General features: G+C 44.1%; 1 protein-coding gene across 5 annotated transcripts in view; it reads left to right on the forward strand.

Moving 5' to 3' along the window:
* Nucleotides 1–3,317: 3,317 nt before the first annotated feature.
* The window catches only part of nwd2 (NACHT and WD repeat domain containing 2), a 37,678-nt gene continuing 19,628 nt past the window's right edge, over nucleotides 3,318–21,367 (forward strand). For 2 of the 5 annotated variants that reach the window (XM_031850987.1, XM_031850992.1), the window contains exons 1-3: nucleotides 3,472–3,858; nucleotides 4,769–4,937; nucleotides 12,574–12,662. In XM_031850987.1, the coding sequence (XP_031706847.1) occupies nucleotides 3,844–3,858; nucleotides 4,769–4,937; nucleotides 12,574–12,662 (273 nt within the window). In that variant the 5' untranslated portion in view covers nucleotides 3,472–3,843. The other 3 variants (XM_031850990.1, XM_031850989.1, XM_031850988.1) reach the window with 3 other exon arrangements.

Here is a 21,367-nt window from a genome sequence, read left to right on the forward strand (position 1 = left end):
TCTGAGTCCTCCTAAGCCTGCTCTGCCGGGTTTTTATTCAGTTATAGCCAGGGTATCTCCTGGGTTTTGTTATGAGAGAAGAGTTATCGGATGTGTGAACGTAAACGTTGTCTGGAAGGAAATGTGGAGGAGGACAAAGGCGTTCATGGGCAAATACCTAACGCTCAAAATGACCGAATCTTTTTTTTTTTTTTTTTTTTGACACATCACAATCAAAGCGGCCCCATTAATCGGTGTGTAGACTTTTCACTCATGACTAAACCCGCTGATTTGCAAGGTGCCAAAGTTAATCTACTTTGCATAAATAAATTGGTAAGCAGCATCTGCTCCATCTTAAAGCTTGAAATGGAAGTCAGGAAATCAGAAAATTGCCTGATTATTCAAACACTACTGACAAACCAGAGCATGTGAATGAAGTTATTAAAAAGGGCCCCCCTTTTTTTTTTGCCAAATAAGATGGGGATGTGAAGTGATAGTTGGAAGGGATTCAGTGATGATTTAGCCAATACAAATGAATTCAGCGCTATATGGAGATGAACACCGGAGGAAAGAAATTAAGTGAGGTCAGAGTGCATGCGGTCGCACTCGAGCGAGGTCTCCGGAGCGGGATGGGATTCAAGGACGTGCTGAAGCAAGATCACAGCACCACAGTAATATCTATAATATAAGAGTTTCTTTAAAACGGATGATGTTCATATGATCTACACAGTCACCACGACCACATTTTGAACATCAACAATCATATTTTGAGGAGATTAAATTTACTCTCTTCTTCATTATGTAATGCCGAGCCTGAAAAGTGTACAGAAAATGACTTTGCAATCAGTTAATTAAAGATGTTAATTTGTGTAAAACTTAATTCAAATATACTTCTGTATACCCGATAAGGCGTGAGCATAACATGCATATACCCTGCTGGTGTTTGTCGGCCAGTCGGTCCACCACTGTGGACTTCAATATCTCAACTATTGGATGGATGGCCTTGATTTTTGTATTTGTTTTACAGATATTCCTGGTCCCCAGAGGATGCAACTTAATCATATTGTCGATCCCCTGATTTCTGCTATAGCGCCACCATCGGCTCAAACTTTGAAACTGTCCATTAGTTTGGTTTGTGACCAGAGATCTTCAAAGCAGTGACCTTCTCATCAGCCTCGGCTGTATTTTGTATTTAATGAAAGCATGAATCATATGATTTGGACTTTGCCCAAGTTTCCCACCGACATTTCCTAGCAATGACTTAAAACTCATCACCACGTGCCCTTGATCTCTGAGTCGGCCAACTAAAAATAACCAGTTGAGAGTGGTCATTTTAATTAAGGAGTTAATGTTGACATTCCCAACAAGTCTCCCCTGACTCCCACTCCCTCCATTCCTTTCCAGCTGTTTGGCAGGAAATAAAACATCCGTCACGAGCCATTTGTGAAGTCGGTGCCTTTGCGTGCATAGAATGTGTGCATGTGGACGTTTGCCAAGTGAAAAGCTAGTGTCCGTCCTTTGTGTCCATGTGTCTCTCCCAGGTGACACATCGCATCTTGTCACCACGGTGACTCACATTCGCTTGGAGTGGTCCGGGGGGCAGGAAAATGAGCACATAAACACGCCGATATTGCCAACAACTTGCAATTGCTGTAAACATACTTGAATGCGCACACACATATACACACACACGCTCGACCACTCACCCAAAGGTGTTTACTCACACATGGGTGCACCAAACTGGGGAGAGATGCTAAATGATTTAAGGGGCTGCACAGGGTCCCTGGAACATGCCAGAGTTAATACATTTTCACTGTTTTAAGGCCTCCTGAGAGGTTTTCACAGCCCCGCTCGCATACAACAAGCTGTGTAAAATGCATCCTTTGGTAAGACTGTGGTTCCAATAATCTAATGCAGGTGCACTCGTGATTAATTGACTGGGGATTATGAGAGGGAGCGGAAGAATCAAGTGAAGAAAGGTCACAACACTGTTGGGTACGAGGCTCTGGTTCCCGGCGCTCTACTTGAGCTTTTCCGGAGTCTTGAATTTTTGTCCTGGTGTGAGCGGTGGCCCTGCCGGCTGCCTTAAATGGGTCGGTGTGAGCCTGCAGAGCCCTAGAATCATCCTCGAGACCCGCAGCACAACAGTAAGTCGTCGAGCTCCTAATTATTATTTTTTTGTCTTACGTAAATACTTTGTTAAATTTGGCATTTATAGCCATGGCAATGTTTCCTCTGGGCTTTAAAAATATGCCTGGAATAATTCAGAGATGATACATTTGAATGTTATTGAGCATTAGGGGCACTACCTAAATATGCTGCATGTAATGTGAAACGGCAGCATGATTGGAAGCTTCTTGCAATTGTCAGGGGCCCTGAAATTGTGTTTATTGATTTGGAATAATGAGATAAAGTGTTGCTTGCAAACACGGCCCCTATTTACCGTCGCTAAATATTCCAGTTTATTTAAAATATATGTTTTTTTTAACTTTTGTATTCTATAGAAGAAGATGTAATATTTTTTTAAGATGTGGATAAGTGGAACGATGGAAGATGTGGCTGTAAAACAAAAAAATGTTAAAAAAAACATCTGTGACAAAATGTTATTTTCATCAGTAATGTGCTCAAAGTCTTATGTGACAATGTAAACCAAGGACTTTGTGCATCCATAGGCTTTTCTCGTATTGTTATAGGCTACGGTCATAACTTAAATGCATTAGTGGTTCAGCGTTTCCCCCTCACGAGAACAGCACATTAATCAATTCCGTTTAGTACAAATCCAATGCACTTAAACTTCCAGCGCGAATAACCAGAGGCTGCAGAGCAGAGGTACATTTATCGATAAAGCAATTTATTCAAACTCCTCCCCCCACCTCCTCATCCTCCCCCGGACTGCTGCTTCTCCCCCATCCGCGGAAAAAAAGGAGCACTTGGGTAACCTTTACGCAAAAGAAATAACGCATTAAACGTTACGTAAATAGAGCAAATTCCTCTTCTCATGAACTCGCATGGAGCACCTCAGGAATGAGCTACGGAGCAATGCATTGCCACGGGGGAAATTGCCAAACAGGAACAATAACAATGTCAACAAAGAGAGAGGGAAAATGATAATTTAACTTTCATTTGGAGAACTTAGCTCAACTTTTATTCGTGGTTTATGTACTGTGTGGGAAAAAAACAACAACGTAGCGTTCACGACGTCTTTGTAACGGTAACGTCGCGTTACTTTCCTTTGTTAGTAACGGTGGCCACGTCATTTACGACACCCCACTGCTGACTCCGCGGTCCGGTGCAATTTGAATAAGGCACCGGGTGAGCACCAGTCTGTCCACCACAGAGAGGAGAGAGACAGGGAGACAGGTGCGAGGAGCATCCAGAGCTCCTCTCCGTCAAGCCCAACTGAAGAAGATAGAGCTCGACCGGAATGACAAGGTTGGCCTTCAGCGTAAAAGGGCAAATTCCTTGGATAAACTAGGTGAGTATACGGAGCAGTAAAAACAATTTAAATGAAAGCTCGTTTTTTATGTTCAAACTAAGGAAATAATAAAAGGCATTCGTTGTTTTCACGATAATGCTGCTGGAGCATTTCGTGTGAGGGCGTAGCAATCTTTATTCTGAAACTGCTATTTTATTCTGAAAATGCCATCCGGCGGTCGCGCTTTTATTTTACCGAGCTTCACACACTCTCCGTCTCTCAGAGCTCGGTCGGCTCGCAGAGACAGCAGGATGCCAAGGGGAGCCCTCCGACCCACGGCGTCCGTTTCACCGTCTCCCGGCGTCGCCTCTCGGCCACAGACACTCTAATGGGCGTTTTTATCTTCCTTTTACCGTCCTCGACGCCTGGATATTTTCGGAAGCCACGAAATGAAGCGAATGAATGTGAGCAACAAGAAGTGTGTCCTGTCTCCAGCATCACCAGTAGTGAAGTCCCCTCTCTCTCTCTCTCTCTCTCTCTCTGTGGATGCGGTGCCTCTGTGATTTTTCTGCGTTCAGATGATTTCATGTAGTGTTCTGTAGTGGACTACCCAACTTCCCCACCGCTTTTTGTTGTCTTTTTTGAGGTTTTCCGTCTTTGAAACAAAAGGTTTCAGGATAGACCAACTCCGGAAAACCAGCGACTTGACATCTGCTCCTGGCGGAATAACCCATCAGTCTTTGCGGTTATTCGCCTCTACAAGCATCTTCTCCGGGGTGGGAATACGACTGATGCTTGCCTTGCTCGTCTATTCCGAGTTGTGTATCGTCTCCTACCGTTTGTCTGTTTGTCCCACAGTGGCATGAAAATTCATGAATGCGTCCAAGGACATGTATACAAATTACGCATGCACCATGACGGTAGTAGGCTGTGCGTAATATCCTAATAGAAGATTTGTCCGATCCATCCAAACTTATTTGTGTGTGTGTGTGGCATGGGCGTTATGAGTATATGGCAAGGTATTGTAACGCTTGAGCCCGGAGTAAAGTATCCCAAAAATGCGTGTGCGTTTCATGATAAAAAAGATAAAACTGATACATCTTTCAAAGTGCACTACACAAAATGATCAAATAACGAAATGCGTTTTGTAAGTCCCACATGCGTATTTGTGTCCCCGGGAATTAAGTTAATGCCAGTAAATGTGTCCAAAGTTGGCGGCAAATTAAAAAGCCATTATGCAGGCCCACGCCTCTGCCGTAATTAACGCCCCATGTGTGTGCGTGTGGATGGATCATGCGCGTAAAGCATGCACGTCTGGCCATGTGCGCCCCTGGCCGCGCTAACGTGAACCCTTCCTTCTGTGCGTGTGTGTAGCCACGCTGGAAGTCGCCCACCATGTGGCCGTCGGGAGTGGGGAGCAGGCAGCCCTGCCCGCGGGAGTCGGCGCTGCGCAAGGCGGCCATCAGCGGCAACATCAACGCCCTGCCGCACCACGTCCCCACCGGCCGCAGCGTCCGGGTCTTCATATGTGCCAACCCCGACGGTAAGTTAGTGTGTCCCCCCCCCCCCCCTCCTCTTTCTCTCTCTCCCTCTCATCTCCCTCCCTCCCATCCTACACACTCTTCTTCAAGCCTGCAGACCCTTACATTCCACAGGACACAGTTTTTAATGTTGTGACTCATTTTAGAAACATGAAAAAAAGATTATACCCGTTGGGCTTTTTTTAAGACATTTAGTTGACTTCTTTGCAGTGGAAATTTAATATTGTTCAGTAGCAAGTAGCCTTGTTTTGACCTATTTTGAGAAATAATCCCCCCAAAAATTGCAGCCATTAGGGCTTTAACAATGTACTCAAGCACAGTAAAGTAGAAGGTCAATGCATCAGGACATGAAACAGTTTCCAAGCATGTGATCTTGTGAGCCAGTATTGACTCAGGTTTATTTTGATGGAAAAACCAGGGTTCTCAGATTAAGGTGTAGTCTTTTTATGGGCATTGAGCTGCGACATATGATCCACTTAACCTTAGAACAACTGGAAAATATCTAAAATTAGGTTACAACCTGACAAAAAAAAAAAAGGTGCATGAATTATTCCAACATCTCAACGCAACAAGGGATTGCTCTCGACATAAGAGTGCACGGTGTGAGCAGAGTGCAAGACAGTTGGGTCGTGAGGGAGACACCCAGTTGCAGCTCTGTATTTGAATATGCCCTCTGGGCAAGGGGGTAAAAATAGGCTCAGTAAAACTGGAGTAAACAAGGCAAGGGAAGTAGAGTAGGCTATGAGAGGGGAAGGGAGAGAGAGAGAAAGAGGGCATTGCCAGAATTAAAAAAGGGAGGCTGCTTTTGTCGATAGATCATTGTCATTTGCTTGCCCTCGCCGAGCAACTTGCTATGAACCCAAATAACAATGAACTGACCTCGGATTACGGCCCGCAGTAGATGGCGAAAAAGTCTGGCACTGTTTATCCACCTGTAGCAGTCATTCAGAGCCACGGCACAAATTTAACGCTCCATGCTACACGTGGATGGAAAAAGGATGAAGCGGGGGGGGGGGGGGCTATTCCTAGTTCTTTTCACACCGTCGGCACAAATGGAAAGACACACATCTGAGCCCGAGCTGTGAAAAGGAGCTAATTTTGAGCTGCTGTTTCGAGTGAAGCGAGGTGTTTGGTATCCAGTGCCATCTTTTTTTGTAATGAAGCCATACAGATATACACACACACTGTCGTGCTTCAGCAATGGTGCAGAAACACTGTTGGTTCCTCTGCTTTGGTCAAAATGACATTTGCAAAGCCTACCTTCTGTGTCAACATGCACGTGATGAAATACCGTGACCCGGGTCTGCCCCCTCAGTCCTGCTGCAAAACCTGTTTCTCCGTGTTCACTAGAGGGGGCTGTCCATGCACTTATTTAACAGCAGTCACCTTACTGTAACTGTATAATGTGGTCAAATCAGACAAGCAATCAATAACATGGCCCCAATGGATAAAAACACTCAACATGGTTGATGTTAACTTGACTGACCAGCAACTCACGTGACTAACGAGTCACGTGACTAAGGAGTGACGTGACAGTATGTAAAAGTTCACTTTTAGTTATGCACGCAACACGAACAGCGGCCTCCTGGATGAAAGCCCTGTGTTTGTATGACACGTTTTCTGCAGCAACCGATTCTGCTACTCTGAGTCTGGGTCTGTTGGCTGTCAAAATTGGCCAAACATGACTTTTTGAGTATTTCTTCCTAAAAAACAACATAGGTTCCAACTATTACGTCCATGAAACCGTGTCCTAACCAGCCAGAGCTGCGCAACAACCCGCCGTTTTGATCTGAACTTTAGTCGGACACACAGTTTCTATTCGTTCCCATCCTTATGGTTATTATTGAATCGGCTTGGAGAGAAAAAAAATAGACGAGCATGAGCATGCCTCTTTAACAATCATTTAGAATAAAGTACATTGTCTTCCTCAGAGGAAGCTGATGGAAGAGAGTAGTTTGAGTTATCAGCACAGCGTGCAGACGCTACAATAGGAGGCTCACGTCCACAATGCAGTGACATAGAGTATGGAAGTATTCCAGAGTGTTTGCCAAAATGTAAGCTGAACAACTATTTTGAGTGGATTTACATCCTCCTTCCATGATGTTAATGAAACACTCAAGTTCTTGGCTCAGGTAGGTGAATCTCTGTGCGTATGTGCGCGTGTGTGTGTGTGTGTGGCCACAGTCGATCAATTAAAAACCCCGATATCTGCTCTTGCCAGTAGCCAGACGACAGCAGCAACAACAAACCAGAGAAAAGCCTAACATGATTTATTTTTGTGTTTGTGTGAACCGCTCAGTGCATTATGCAGCCTGTCTCCTCTGTCAATATTGTGTGTGTGAGAGTGTGCGTGTGTATGTGTGTGTGTGTGTTCAGTCGTAGGGATCCATATAAGCATTTCAGGAAAACTCCATTACCTTGCTGTAGTCACCTCAGGGGGCTCTGGCATCGGTTGTGTGCAATAGGCAGCTACTTGTATGCAAGCTATCACTTAAGCGGTTTAAAGTTGATAAAAGCACGAGGCCTCGGGGATGCGGTGCATGAAATCATCTCCCCGTCCAACGCACCACCATCAAGGCTAAAGCAGGTCACCACAGACACCACCAATTCCATCACAATTCACCCCGACAATTATTCCCACGGTTTCAATTTACTCCATTTATCTGTTTCAGTTTGTAGGTTTTTAGCTCCGATTTCCCTGAATCAATGGTCTTTTTACTTTTAAGAACATCTCTCACTCTCCGTAATCATCCACTTTTTTTTTTTTTTTTTTTTTTATAATCGAGTCTGGTGAAAGCGAACAATGGAGAGAGTGGGAGGGGTGGCAAGGCGGACAGAGGGAGAGAGGACCGGTGGGAAATACTGTTTTTGTTTAATAATAGTGCTTTTCAGGGGCTGTTGAGTTCCCGTTCGTTTTTGAGGTTTCCTGCGGCATGTGAAGTTGACTTGTTTGTTAGCTTGGTTCGTCTCCCCCTTGTGTCGTCCTGGCCTCCTGACCCCCCCCCCCTTCTCTCTTCTTCTGAAGGGAGAGAGAAATCTCACTCGGGCTTGTTTGGCAGCAGCTTTTAGTGACCTCTCAGAGTGCTGGGGAACAATTCTGCCCCCCCCCTGCCCCCCGAGGATCGTTTCGACAATTTCAGCATTTGCCCTCACACACTCGTCCAACTCCCTGGGTGTTTGAACCATTTCGGGAAAAAAGAAATCTCACTGCAAGTGGTTTGTAACTAATGGGAATTTTATTTTATGTGCACATCAAGGGCTCTACTGGGGAGAGTTTGGAGGCTTAATGCTGATAATTGAGATTGAAAATGAACAAAATCTTACCAGTAACTTCCAATAAATGTGTCATTCAATGTCTTCCTGGAAAATATATTCATGTTTGAAGCCTCTCACTATATTTAGCTACTTTTAAAGTCTTACCAAACAGAGTTTTCTTTAGTTTTGTGCATGAACATGTTGCTACATCAAAGGTTTAATCCGTATAGATCACTATATCTCTTTTACTTCTAACTGTGCATATTCATGGCATTCCAAACTCTCATTTCCAGATTCCACTGTCAAATTTGTTTAGGCAAAAAGAAAGAATATGTTGATGAAAGTAACAACTTCACTTCAAAAATCACATGAACATTTAACACACCTCTCACACTTTAATTCTCTTTGGAATATAGTTCTAATTATGCTCACTTCTTCGAGATCCCGCCATATCAAGGACACGGACAGAAATAACTTAGTGCGTGCAAAGATTTATCATCCTAAAAACGACATAAAATAGATGTGATGAACACTACATCAAAGCTCCTTATGTTTTGGTTATGTTTTGGCAAGATGCAGGCATGAAACGCAATGCTTTTCCCAATGTACACATTCGCTGGGCAACACAAGGAAAAACTACTTCAACTTAGGTTACATGTAACGGAAAAAAGAAAAATAATACTGAGTGAAGTTTAGAGAGAATGAAGAAGACATCAGTCAATATCAGTCCTTCATCCCGTCCTCTGTCCTCCTCCCTCCGCTGATGTGATTCACTGCCTGGAGGTCCCGCTGGTGGAGGGAGGAGGGGCTGTTTTGTCTCAGCTACGCTCACAAGAACCTGTGGCAAAGTAAGCGAAACACTTAAATGGATGCTAAATGGACTTTTACTTCTATCGCGCCTTTCTAGACTTCCGACCGCTCAAAGAGCTTTAACACTCCATGTCATCCATCATCTGTACCAAGAATTCACTACTAGCCGAGCTAGCGTGCTGTGCTTGTTATCGCAGCAATTGCAGGGGTTATACCGTGCAAGGTGCCACCTGCCCATGAGGACTAACGAACCCATTCACACCAACACACCACAGCCCTGGGATCTGTAATACCGGGTTTCGGTTCCCATCCTTACATATAAGCCACACAAGAGGAAATATTAATATCTGTCCGATGCCGATATTTTATTTTACAGCCGTGCCGATACCATTAACTTTGACATAAAATCAAACACGTTTGATATAATCATGGCTGATTGGATCGTCCAATTTACGATCCAATCCATAATCTGAGATTATGTCAGGAGGCAAGAGATTTGAATCTTCAATCTACCAGATAACACGAGGAGTCCATGGTGACAGAGTCTTGAGAGTCGGTCATCATGGCCCGGCTATAATTGAGGCTGTAAAACGTGTAGCATGTTCCCGGCATAAAGACTGTTCCCAAGGCAACAGCTGCCAGCACAGATGTTGCCCAATGAACTTGTTCTAGCACATCTTTGTGGTGGGTAGAGCAACACTGGATCTCTATTTAAATCATACACATTTTAGGTGACAGGCAGAGAAACAGGGAAGTCCCCATCACTGTTGCATCCAGTCCAATATCACCATGATTTACTGTCAATTGTTGGGTTTTTCTCCCCTTGTGGAACCTCCAGTGGATTTCCCTCACCATGATTCAGTGGTATTCTGATACAAGACGAGGGTCTCCCTGTGCTCGGGAAACGCAGGGACATCTGGCCTTTATGGATGGCTGATTTACACAGCAACAATTTGCCTTTAGCATCTTCCAGGTCATTCGCTATCGATTTGCTCACTGACTGCGCGTTTGCATAATTGCGGTTCAGCGTCAGGTCTGCACAGAAGAGAGTTTGCGCGCTACACTGAACGACGTGACCTTTAAGTATTTGAGCAAACAGCTCTGCCGTAAACTGGAAAAGAAATAAGCTTTGCTTGCATTTCTTTTGGGGGGGGGGGGGGGGGGGGGGGGGGGGTCCTTGTGTGGTCTATTCCGATGTATTGTACAAAGATGTCTGAAGACATTCATGCTCTATATGGTGAAATATGCGGTGATGAGACGCTGCATTTGATCAGACAAGTGAGAGAGAGAGAATGACATGCCGCAGGTTAGGGGCTGAATTTGAACTAGGGCTGCAACAAAAGATTATTATCGATTGATCTCTTTTTCGATAAGTTAAATAACAGTCTAGTCTGTAAAAACGCAAGTAAAGGCACTGTAAAACCATCATGTGTGTAACTGTGACCGGCAAAAAATTGGATATACGAAACTGATATGCCGGTCACTGAACATTATCCAACAGGGACACCGTTTCTGGAGGCAGAAATTTCGCCTATCTCTGAATCTGATGAACCAACCCTTTAAGCACCTCACATACACACACACACACACACACACACTGTAGCATCCGTGTGGATGTGGATGACCACCGTGTTACAGCGTTGGTCTATTTGCCGAGACACTTGTCTTGTTGACTTCTCCCTCTCTTTTAATCAGAGATCTCTAAGCTGCTGTGCATACAAAGTGCCTCCGGAGTGTTGTATCTGGAGGAGAGCGGAGCGATTGCTTTGTCAGAGCCTCGTTGACGAGACAGTTGATGACGACCGCTGAAGCAATGTCAGCATTTGGTGAAGCTTGTTTGGCTCGTTAGCAACATGCTACTGTAGTAATGTGTACTGCTAGGATGTTTTTTTGAGGATTAAAATCATTCATCATGCAAAAAAAAAAAGCAAAAGTTGTTTTCAAACGTGAGGATTTGAGGATTCATTGCACTGTGAATTGGATATATTTGGGTTTGGAATGTAGGTTGGACAAAACAAGCATTTTGAAGATGTTTATCTTGGACACTGGGGAATTCTAATGGGCATTTTTCACTTGCATCACCTTTTAAAGACTAAACAATGGTTGGAAAATGAAAAGCATTGTTAGCAGCAGCCCTTGTATCAAGTATAAAGGAGAGAAGGAGGCGACATTTCACTTTATTTCTATGTTAAATCTACAGCCCATGTGTTCTCTAAAGGGCGAGGGAGGAGGAGAGAAGAGAAGAAGGAAGGGTGAAAGACAAAACAAAGAGCTGACAGGACACATCTGAAAGGAAAGATAGATTGGTCGGCACTATTGAAATAAACAGATTGGAAAATTGGAGGGAGGGACACACACAGCGAGAGAAAGAGGGCGAATTGCAACATCCAGTCTTTGTTCCTTTGCATGTGGGTGTGTACACAACACACACACACACATACGTCAGGCTGCCATAACTCATCATCATCCCACAAAAAAAAGAGAGAGAAAGAGAGAGGGAGAGGCGTCTTACCGTTATCAACACAATACAAATAACAACACAGTTTAGTCTGTCGGGTCACATCGAGACACAGAACAGCAACATGCGGATTTGCGTCGCACCACCTTTCAAACGCTTCTCAAGCAGGTTTAATCAAAAGAATACCATAAACTACGACGTCGCCCACGTCACTGTAAGATACAATGGATTCGACTGTAATGCATCGGATGGAATTAGATGAGCGCTCCACCGATGCCATTTATTGAATTTGCATATACTATCACAGCCGTTGAGTTTTGACTTGACATTTCGCTCGGGTGGCTGTGGGCGGCTATGTGTGTGCGGTCAGGGCCTAGAGCCGTGCTAAAGATAGACTAGAGAAAGATTCGTCAGACTAAATTTGTGGGCTCTTCTGCTCACGCTGCGTATGACACGGTTAGCGGCTGAGCGACTGTTTGCGCGGCGTCCGCCATGTGTGTTTCCCCGTGCGCGCGTGCGTTCTCGAGGCAGCTTCTTGGTCACATAGGGCTCTTCTCTCTCTCTCTCTCTCTCTCTCTCTCTCTGTCGGGCATGTTCTGTTTTTAACTATCCGTCCACACCCTTCAGAAAGAGAGACGGGGGGGAAAGAGACTGGGCCTGTCCAAATACATTACAGTAACCATTTGGAAGACAGTGAAAGAGAGAGGACGGGAGGAAAGAAAGTGGGACACAAAAAGGAGCCGTGGGCACTCACTCTGCGACTGTCCAATATGATCACTGCCTTTGTAATGCTGCATAATCGCACACATTCTTCAACAGTGTGTGTCGGGGACTGCTGCTGTCTGCAGCTCTCCTCGGTAATCCTAGTTTTCTAAGGGTGTAAAAACGGGTTGCATGTTGAAAAATGATCTACATAAACATTGATATGAGGCTGACGTTAATATTGTAGAGGTGAATAGTTGATAAATATTTAAGAGAGATCCAGACAAGCTCTGCTTCTCGTCTCTATGTTATGCTAAGCTAATTTGTCCCCTGGCTCCAGCTCTGTTTGCACATACACAAGTTTGTGTTTTGGTACTGGTTAGCTAAACATGTCCTATTTCTTTTGTCTCCAGACACGGAGGCGGAGAGGAACGCGCTGAAAGAGCACGTCTACCCCAAACTACGAGACTTCTGCAGGGAGAACTATGGGATTGAATTTCAGGTAACTGACTGCATTCCCCCCTTTTTTCCACCGAGATATTTTCTTTCCTTCTCTAGTTTGCCAATACTGACTGTTAAGTGCCTTCGAATCTACTCCATGGCTGACACACGGCCTGGAGGGGCCCCAAAGCAGCATGCAGAGGTCTCGGTCCCTTTAAGCGGACAGAAGGCCAGTAAAGATAAGGCTTCCGTCAGCGAAGGCTGGCACAAATCTAGCAGCCGATAAGGCAGCATGATGCGAGGGCCTTCCCTTTGTTGTTGTCGGAGAGCTGCAGCAGTCTCCCTGTGGTGTCCACTGATCAAGATCATTTGCATTGCAAATCAGCATCACTGTACACGGAAAGATTGCTATCAGAGGTTTGTTTGTTTGTTTAACAAATGCAGGGGAGCCCTCGAGTCAGGGAGAGATTTCTGCCACAGATTGTTCCTAGAAGGATTGGAGGAGATTTCCTTACGATGAGGGGACGTCAGTGACCCCCGAATTGTTTTTGCAAAGCCGTAGTCAGCAAGGTGTCCGCGGCTAATTCACATTTCATGCTAAGAATGTTCATCGTAAACAGCTCCGAGCACAGATAGTCAAAAAGGTGTTGCAACAAGACTTAATACAATAGTGTTTAGAACACTTGTCCTTGACAGAGTTTGGATTCAGTTTTTCCACAAAGCAGTGGAAATGTGTCTTTGCTGTGGCAAAAACACAAATTACACATATATACGGTAAAAGACACAAACAGCACCGGCTGTACAGGAAATAGCAATGTGCAAATATGTCCATGTGTTTGAATACTCGGTCCTAATGGCAGTCGGACTGAATCAGTTTTTGAATATATTAATCTGTAGACAGAGCCTTCTTATAATGGTGGCCTGATTGAAGGACTTGGAATGAGATGAGAAGGAGTACTGAAGGGTCCTGTGTGATGAGGGGTGTTTTACGTCTTACGGTTAAATAAAGAAACCCATAAATATTCAAATGTTAACTGTATTAGTCCGGTTTTTACTTTCATACTGGATGCACTAGCAGTAGCAATAGGACTACGACTGTGGAGATAAAAATCGGTACATCAGGATTTGCTTTGTCATGTTACGCATGTAATTATCTTTTGTGAAGCTTATCCATGCTAGTGGGAGGGAACCTGCTGTTTCACGAACATCCGGCCGAAATGCTTTGGTGAATGGGAGGAGCCATTTACCATTCAACGAATAGCTCCAACTACATAAAGTCAAAAGGGTCACGCGCGGTAACCAGACAGGAAGATCAAACAGCCATTGCTGAATCTCTCAAATGTCTGCGTGTGAGCAGAGAAGTGCGAGATAATGCGAGAGGAGCCAGGCGGAGACGTTTTTGGCTCCGGTATTTGTGGCCACGTGTCTGTCTGGTGATTCAGCTCGCTGTGACGAAGCGTGAGCTGAAATGATTATGCAGAGGGCCTGGGAGTTTATACTATGACTCACTTACTCTCCCTCCTCCTCTTCCTCTATCCGAACCCCCACCCCCGACTCCTCATCCCCACCCACGCAAAGTGAGAGTTGGCACCTTGGCTGAAACCGCAGATTACTTGGGCTCGATAATAATTTGTACTAGTACGTGCAAGTTAAAATGTTGGTTACGAGTCCTGTAGATCATTTTTTTAGTAGTTACATTCATCGTTCGCTTTGATTTGTAATCTATGTGCGATTCCCGCCTCCCCTTTCACACACACACTCCCGTCTCTCACACACATCCGCTGGCACACGCTGACACACATATGCCAAGCTGATAAAACCCAATTCTCCCCGGTCCCTCATCACTTGGCTCAGTTTCCATCCAGAACGCTCCCTTAAGAGGATGGAGAGGGATCGCAGGAGATGGAGAGAGGGATGGATGGAGGGGAGGAAGGAGGGCACGGAAAATCCAGCCCGGGGGGGCCGAGGGCTGCGTCCTCATTCAGTCAGCGCACAGCAGCTGGGATCAGCCGTGATCCCCTTTTTTTTTTGTACCATTTGTGTATGCTAACTTTTTTTTAACACAAAACAGACACGCATAAAGATCAGGGTCAGACAAGGTTTCAGCACGTCTGTAAGCAGACCAGATTACTGCTGGTGTGTGCGACGCTTGCTCTGATACGGCTTCATTCTTATAGTGTTATTATTAACACATCGATCAGTGGATTTTACCTGAGCTCAGCTGGTCATCATCACCCCTTTATTCAGTCTCAGAACACAAAATTGGACCCCAGCTAAGGGGTCCAGATTAACTTTAATTGAATGAGGTAGGGTCCTGTTGTATCGACACTTATCTTGGGTCCAGCACTTGAATGGAGACGATGGTGAGACGTATGCTGCATTATAATCATTTTAAGAGAAAAGTGGGTTTTTGACGCGAGGCAGAGAGTGTGAACGTGAAATTAATTACTGCTCTGTCGACCATGGCTGCTTGTTAATTGGACCAGTCTTTTTTTGGACCATATTTTGCATCAGATCTAATTATTCTCAAGTTTACGTCGGATTTGTTTGCCTCTCTTTCTTTGAATATTAATTGATTTGTTTATATTCAGGTTTGGGTTGATTTTTCACATTTTATTGTGTATGTAAATACATTGCATTAAATTTGTTTTTTTGTTTATTTTGTGGCTTGGAAGGCTCCTGAGCAACATGGCATATGCATTTGTCTTTCATATGTGGTCTTACGTATCTTTCGTAGCTATTGCTGTGCACATGCTTGACTGTCACTTTCTCATTTGGTTTTTGAAATCCCAGCTCTCCCATTATCTTAACCCATCTTCCACCTCTTCATAAATCATCTTGTTACAATGGAATCACCTCCGCCCACACGCAGGACTTCAAATGAATCTCGGGGTTTACTGGAAGCAGCCGCTGTAAATAATGTGGTCGGACCACGGTTGCCAAACTCCCGGTCCGTCGCGCACAGTCAGACACGGTGCAATTATAATAAAAGTTTTTCCAGCCACGGCTGTGAGATTCTGTCCAACGGCTGTCACTCCGACGTGAGCACCGAGATGGGAATCGAAATGAGGGGTGAGATGACATTTCAAGACGATTAAAAAAAAACTATTCATGTAGTCCATTATGCTTGAACTTTTAAAATGCGGGAATACGTGTCGTTTTTGACAGAGCTAAATTGGCAATGCTCTTAGAATATGTCACCCACTTAAAAATGTAATAGCTTGGTGAAAATAAAAATGTATTTTTCTGTGAATATGCTTTTTATCTTATAGGTAAGTCATACTTTTTACGAGAAGCAAAAATTAACCACCTGAAGAAAATGGTACAAAAGGTGTTTAAGAGGAGGAAATCTCAAGTCTAACTATGTATTTTTCGAGTTTTCCTATATATATTTCAAAACACCTACCATCGGTTTACCTGCTGCCATTCTGCTCAATTTGTGTCTCTCATTCTTCCCTCGGTCCGTTCCTTTCACTCCTTGGCATTCGGCCATCATCTCCATTCACTCTCCACCTGACACAGTTGTTTTCTCCGTTCAGTCCACAGAAACGCATCAACATGCCAACTGCCTCCGCAGCAAAGATAATCAAAAATCAAATATTGAAATGCCTCTGAGGTTTCAGCTACACTGTACTTGTAAAACCCCATGGGAGAGCTACTCAGTCCTATTACTGTCACCGTGATGATTATATTTTCACCCCTGTCAGTTTATCCGTTGTCAGCAGGATATCGCAGAAAATATGGAGCATATTTTTGTGACATTTGATGGACAGATAGGCCTGGGATTAAAAAACAAACAAACATGAAATCATGACAAAGTGTTTTCATCCAAAACATGGAGACTTCTTGTAGTTAAACAGATTTAATCATCTTGTTAGTATATCGAGAGATGAGTAATCAAAAATGCAGAATAGTTCTCCTTTATTTCAAGTGGCTTCTAGTAACACCTACAGTTTTTCACCCACACTTCGGGCCCTCGAGACGTCTTCGCTCAGTTCAGCCTTCTTTCACCCGGTGGCCAGATTGACTAAGAGACACTTCGTCGCACTCTGGTCTGTAGTTAACTCATCGGCTGGAAAAAGGGATTTTAGCCAAATGATATATGGCAGGCAATGGGATTAATGAAATGAATGGATTCAGGGGAACTGGTTATGTGCTGTCAGGAGTGTGTAAGGTGTGTACGGTCCAGATGCAAAAAAAAAAAAAGCCTGTAAGCCCCAGGATGTTCAGTTTCTTCAGTGATTTCAAAACATCTATTTTCAATTAACAGTTTTTTGGTGACTGAATCATTTTCCACAATGGTTGAGCTGTAGGGCAGCAGCGAGATGAGAATATGTAATAGAAGCTGTGTTGACACTTCAACTCTACTCATAATATACACTGGCTCCCATGAATTTTAAGAAAAGTCTGACAGCACAATCAAAGTATAAAAATTGATTGATCAATTTTAGCTGCAGACAAAATGGGAACAGTTGAATTTTAAGTCTTTTCTTGAACTTTCTCCCAGTCTCCTTGAAGAGTGTGCTTTGCGAATGTTTGCAATTTGCATCCAAAAAAAAGCCGATTTATACTCGATCACTGCGGTGTGGACCTGCTGGAGAGCAAAAGTGAATGCTTTGTTTGCTATTTCGCAACACACCCGCATTGGTTCAACAGGGTTTCGATTAGTTTTTCCTTGCCCGTGTAGTTATTGGTTTGTGGAGCTTCCAAGTTGTGTCTGCTCCCATTTAACTCTCAAGCGAACAGAAAACGCATCCATATATAGACCTTTTTGGTGCCGATGTCATGATTACATCACGGTGTGTTAGCTTGAGGCAAAACAATGGAAAGACTGGAGGCCAACATGAATCCCCTCAGAGTAGTGGGCTTGCTGTGTTGTTGGGGGCCGACACCGTAGGAGTAAGGCTCCAGCATACCTTTTGAGGTGACAAAATTATGAATTGAGGCTCTAGCGAGCTGAAATACTGTCGAAGCGCTTCACAGATGGAGAGAAAATGTTGCTAGTAGTTTAGCTTAGCCTCCTGCTAACTAGCATCACGGCTGCTGCACCGCAGCAGTGAGCTCGCCGCTCACACAGAAAGCTAAACCATTAGAGAGATGGAGAGAAGGTGTTGCTAGTAGTTTAGCCTTCTGCTAACCCTAGCTGCAGTCGTGAGGCTTTTGCTTTAGCAACATTTTCTCTCCATCTCTGAAACGCTTCGCCGATATTGAGATATCTGACTGACTTTTTTGGGTTCCTTTCCAGCTGCTGTCAATGCTGGAATAGCAATATTTTCTGCAGGATAGTTAAAGGCATCCAAAGATTTATACACCCTAAATTTATCTTTACCATGATGCTTCATGTCGCCATCAGGTGTGGAGGGGTCGGCCAATCTGGGCCCACTGATGTTCATTTTCTCAAAGAACACCCCGAGAGTGACGGTACATATTCAGGGAAACCCAACTTCAGCCATTGTTAAAGAAAATACATGCTAGACATTATTAGCTCACTTATGAGTATTAGCACTCTTAGACCATTGGAATGCTGGTCCTAAAGGTCCTCTAAAAAAAACCAAAATGTGCTTTTATTTAAAGGGCATTGCCAGCTGTAGAGTTAGGCATCTTCTGCCATGAAAAATGCATCTCTCTGAGTAGTTTTATTAAAAAGGTCTGCTGGGGCCTCATTATAGCCACCTCAAGTCATGTGATCTCATTGCTGTAGGCGACCTCGTGTCTTTGACCGGCTCTTAACCTTAACTTGCTGTGGTTGAGCTGCAGTGCCTGAAACGCCGCAATGTAATTACCCCGGTGTGTCAGAGCTTGACAGATTTTCTTTGAAGGCATGCATGTGAAATTTCCTCTCGGCTCTCATCATTGGCGACCTCAATCAACTCCATTAGATTCATCAAGTGAAAATTGACCTCTTATCAAAAGCAGGCAGACTATTGAAATAAGCAAAGTAAAACATAGCGTTAAGAGGTCTAACATTAAAGTCTCAGATCCCTGCTTAACCTCCCTTCCTGCAATCTGTCTGTGCCTGTTTTTTGAAACTCAGTTTTATATGTATTTCATATCATTGCAGAAATGTTCTTTTTGGCCATGGATTTGCTGCTTAACTCTGCAATTTCCTTGCGCACTATAAAGCTGTATTCATCAAACATTCTTAGAGATTTACTACATGTTCTTGATACAAAATGCCTGCAGTAGAAAGCTTAAGATATATTTATATTGGCACCGCATCTATTTTTACTGTGGCTGTTTTTTTGCCTGAGTCTCTCCGTTAGTGGGGTTTCTCCGCCTTTTTTCCCGCCTGACGTCATCGCCCTTTCTTCCTCGGCATCTTGGGCATAATCCCAAAGTCTAATAGTCTAACATTCAATAAATTATAAAAAAAAAGGGTTTCTCCTGGACTTTACCCACCACGGGCAAATGCCTTCCAAGGGCATTAGAAAGCTTCTTAGTAGAAGCTGCTTCGGCTCTTACATAAGCAACACCGCCCCCACTACTATAGAGTTTAGTGAAAGAGGGGGAGAAAGAGTGGGGGAGAGGGAACATAATCAGAGAGAGGAGCAGCAAAGACAAAGGAGAAGTTGGCATGCGAGAAGACATTAAAGGAAACTGTGAAGCAGTTCCAGCCAAAGCCAGTCCCACAGGAGTCCTCTGTGATCCCACCGTCCAAATATTTAACGTAATTCATGTGTCCTTGCCTATTTCGGATATTCCCTCCTCGACTGTTTCTACCCTTTTCTCCTTCATCCATACTCCAGTGAAGCGCAGCCGGTGGTGGGGAAAATGTAATCAGTGTATCCTCCCTACTTACATGCACACAGGTAATAGATGTTTTCATTTAGCTTTTAATTACCTTGCATCCTCCCAATCACCCGCTGGAACCCAGTAGAAACCCAACCATAATCATTTTATCCCCCCCCCCCCCCACCCTCCCATCCGCTCATTGTCAACACACAGCCGATTGCAGTCTCCCACACATGTGCGTTGGAAGTTGGAAGTAGATTAGTGACACTGATACGCAATGACTGATGTGCCAAGCAATGAGTTTTCCACATCAGTGAGGGATGCTTATCATGTGTGTGTGTGTGAGTGGGAGAGTTGTTTTCCTAAGTAAAAGCCTTTGGTGGTTCAGATAATAGAAAGGGGGGCTTGTAACTATCAGCCTTGTTATAAAGTTTTTATCCCACATCCATTTATCTTTCTCTTAGAAGGACTTTTAAAAAAATTGGTCTGTCTACAGAAAATACATCTCCAAAGACTTTGAAAATCAACGCATCTTTTTAAGTCATTTAATTAAGCAAGAAATCCCAAACATTCTCTGGTTCTAGGCTCTCCAATGTGAGAATGGGTGCCTTTTCTCTGTTTTACATCATCTGAATAAATATTTATAATCGAAATAATTACATATGAATTAAAGCATACTCTGCTTTATGGTCTATTTGACTCTAAACTGGACCATAATGTACTAAATGAACATTATGCTGTATTGAAGAAGACTTGAAACTAGCGATTGAGACCATAAACTCATGTTTACTGAGGTAATAATTCAAGTGACAAGTAGGGTCATGTCCTCATAGACTTCTATACAATCTGACAGGGCCACCCCCTGCTGGTCAGTAGAGATAATGCAAGTTTTAAAACACTTCCGCATCAGCTTCACTCGGAAGAACCGGAGGTTGCCGCCTGGTTGCAACACAAATCTGAACGGAAATCAAATAAATATGTACTTCTGTGCTTTCTAGTATTTGCTTGTTGTCTTTAATGGAAGTTTAATCTCCCTACCGTTGACAAACGTATCCATAGCTTTGGTTTAAGGCCTTCCAGGCGAAAAGGTTGGTTGCAGCTGGAATAATTGCAAATGAAGATATGCGTTAGTTGCAGCCGGAGGCAGCTGGTTGAAAGCGGTCTCCTTCCACAGCAACACAGCTGCTCACAGATGCACAACAACAATCAAGCAGCTGAGCCGAGGTGCAGCTCCAGCACTCCCTGCTGCTCCGCCAATAACGGGAGAGGACAATATCTCCCCGACTGTCAAGTCCCACACTCTCAGTTTCAGTGCCATCCCGGTTATACGGGGCTGCCAGTCACTGCTGTTCTCTGCCACACTGCGGATGTGTCAGTCATTGTGCCAGGCTAAACTCATTTGAGCTCGTCTGGAGAGCAGCAGAGCGTGAAGGAACAGGGCTGCAGAATAACTTTGGCTCCACCTCATCCCCGCCCCTTGCTACTTTTTACTCCACAAACACCGCCACCAGGGAGGCAAACCAGCAGAATCGATGAGGCTAAAGCCACGATGCGCATTGTTTATTTTAAAAAGGACTGAAAACCAGAGCCTATAATGCAGGCATGTCCAAAGTCCGGCCCGCGGGCAGATTTTATATGGCCCGCATCTTCTGTCTTAAAATGCGTTATTTATGGCCCGCCAGCACAGTCAAAACGGAATGAATAAATCATACAAATTCAACATGCAATTCCTCTTTTTACCTCATGGTGGCAGCACCACTCTGTAACTGTCTGGCTGTTTGAAATTGGCTCTGACCCTTGACCTGTCATGGCTACGGCAGGTAAAAAAAAGGAAAGTCGATAACGAGGGCCGCCGCTTCCAGGAGAGGTGGAGATCGCAATATTTTTTTCACCGAACACCGAAACAACTGTGTCTGCCTAATTAGTCATGAGACTGTTGCCTTGTTTAAGGAATATAATGTAAAGAGACACTACGAGACCAAACATGCTAATGCTACAACAAGCTAAAATAACAATGTCAGGAAGTAAAGTGAC

Source organism: Anarrhichthys ocellatus, unplaced genomic scaffold (assembly GCF_004355925.1).
Source record: "Anarrhichthys ocellatus isolate YVR2014 unplaced genomic scaffold, GSC_Weel_1.0 scaffold11, whole genome shotgun sequence".
In the NCBI taxonomy this organism is placed as follows: domain Eukaryota; kingdom Metazoa; phylum Chordata; class Actinopteri; order Perciformes; family Anarhichadidae; genus Anarrhichthys; species Anarrhichthys ocellatus.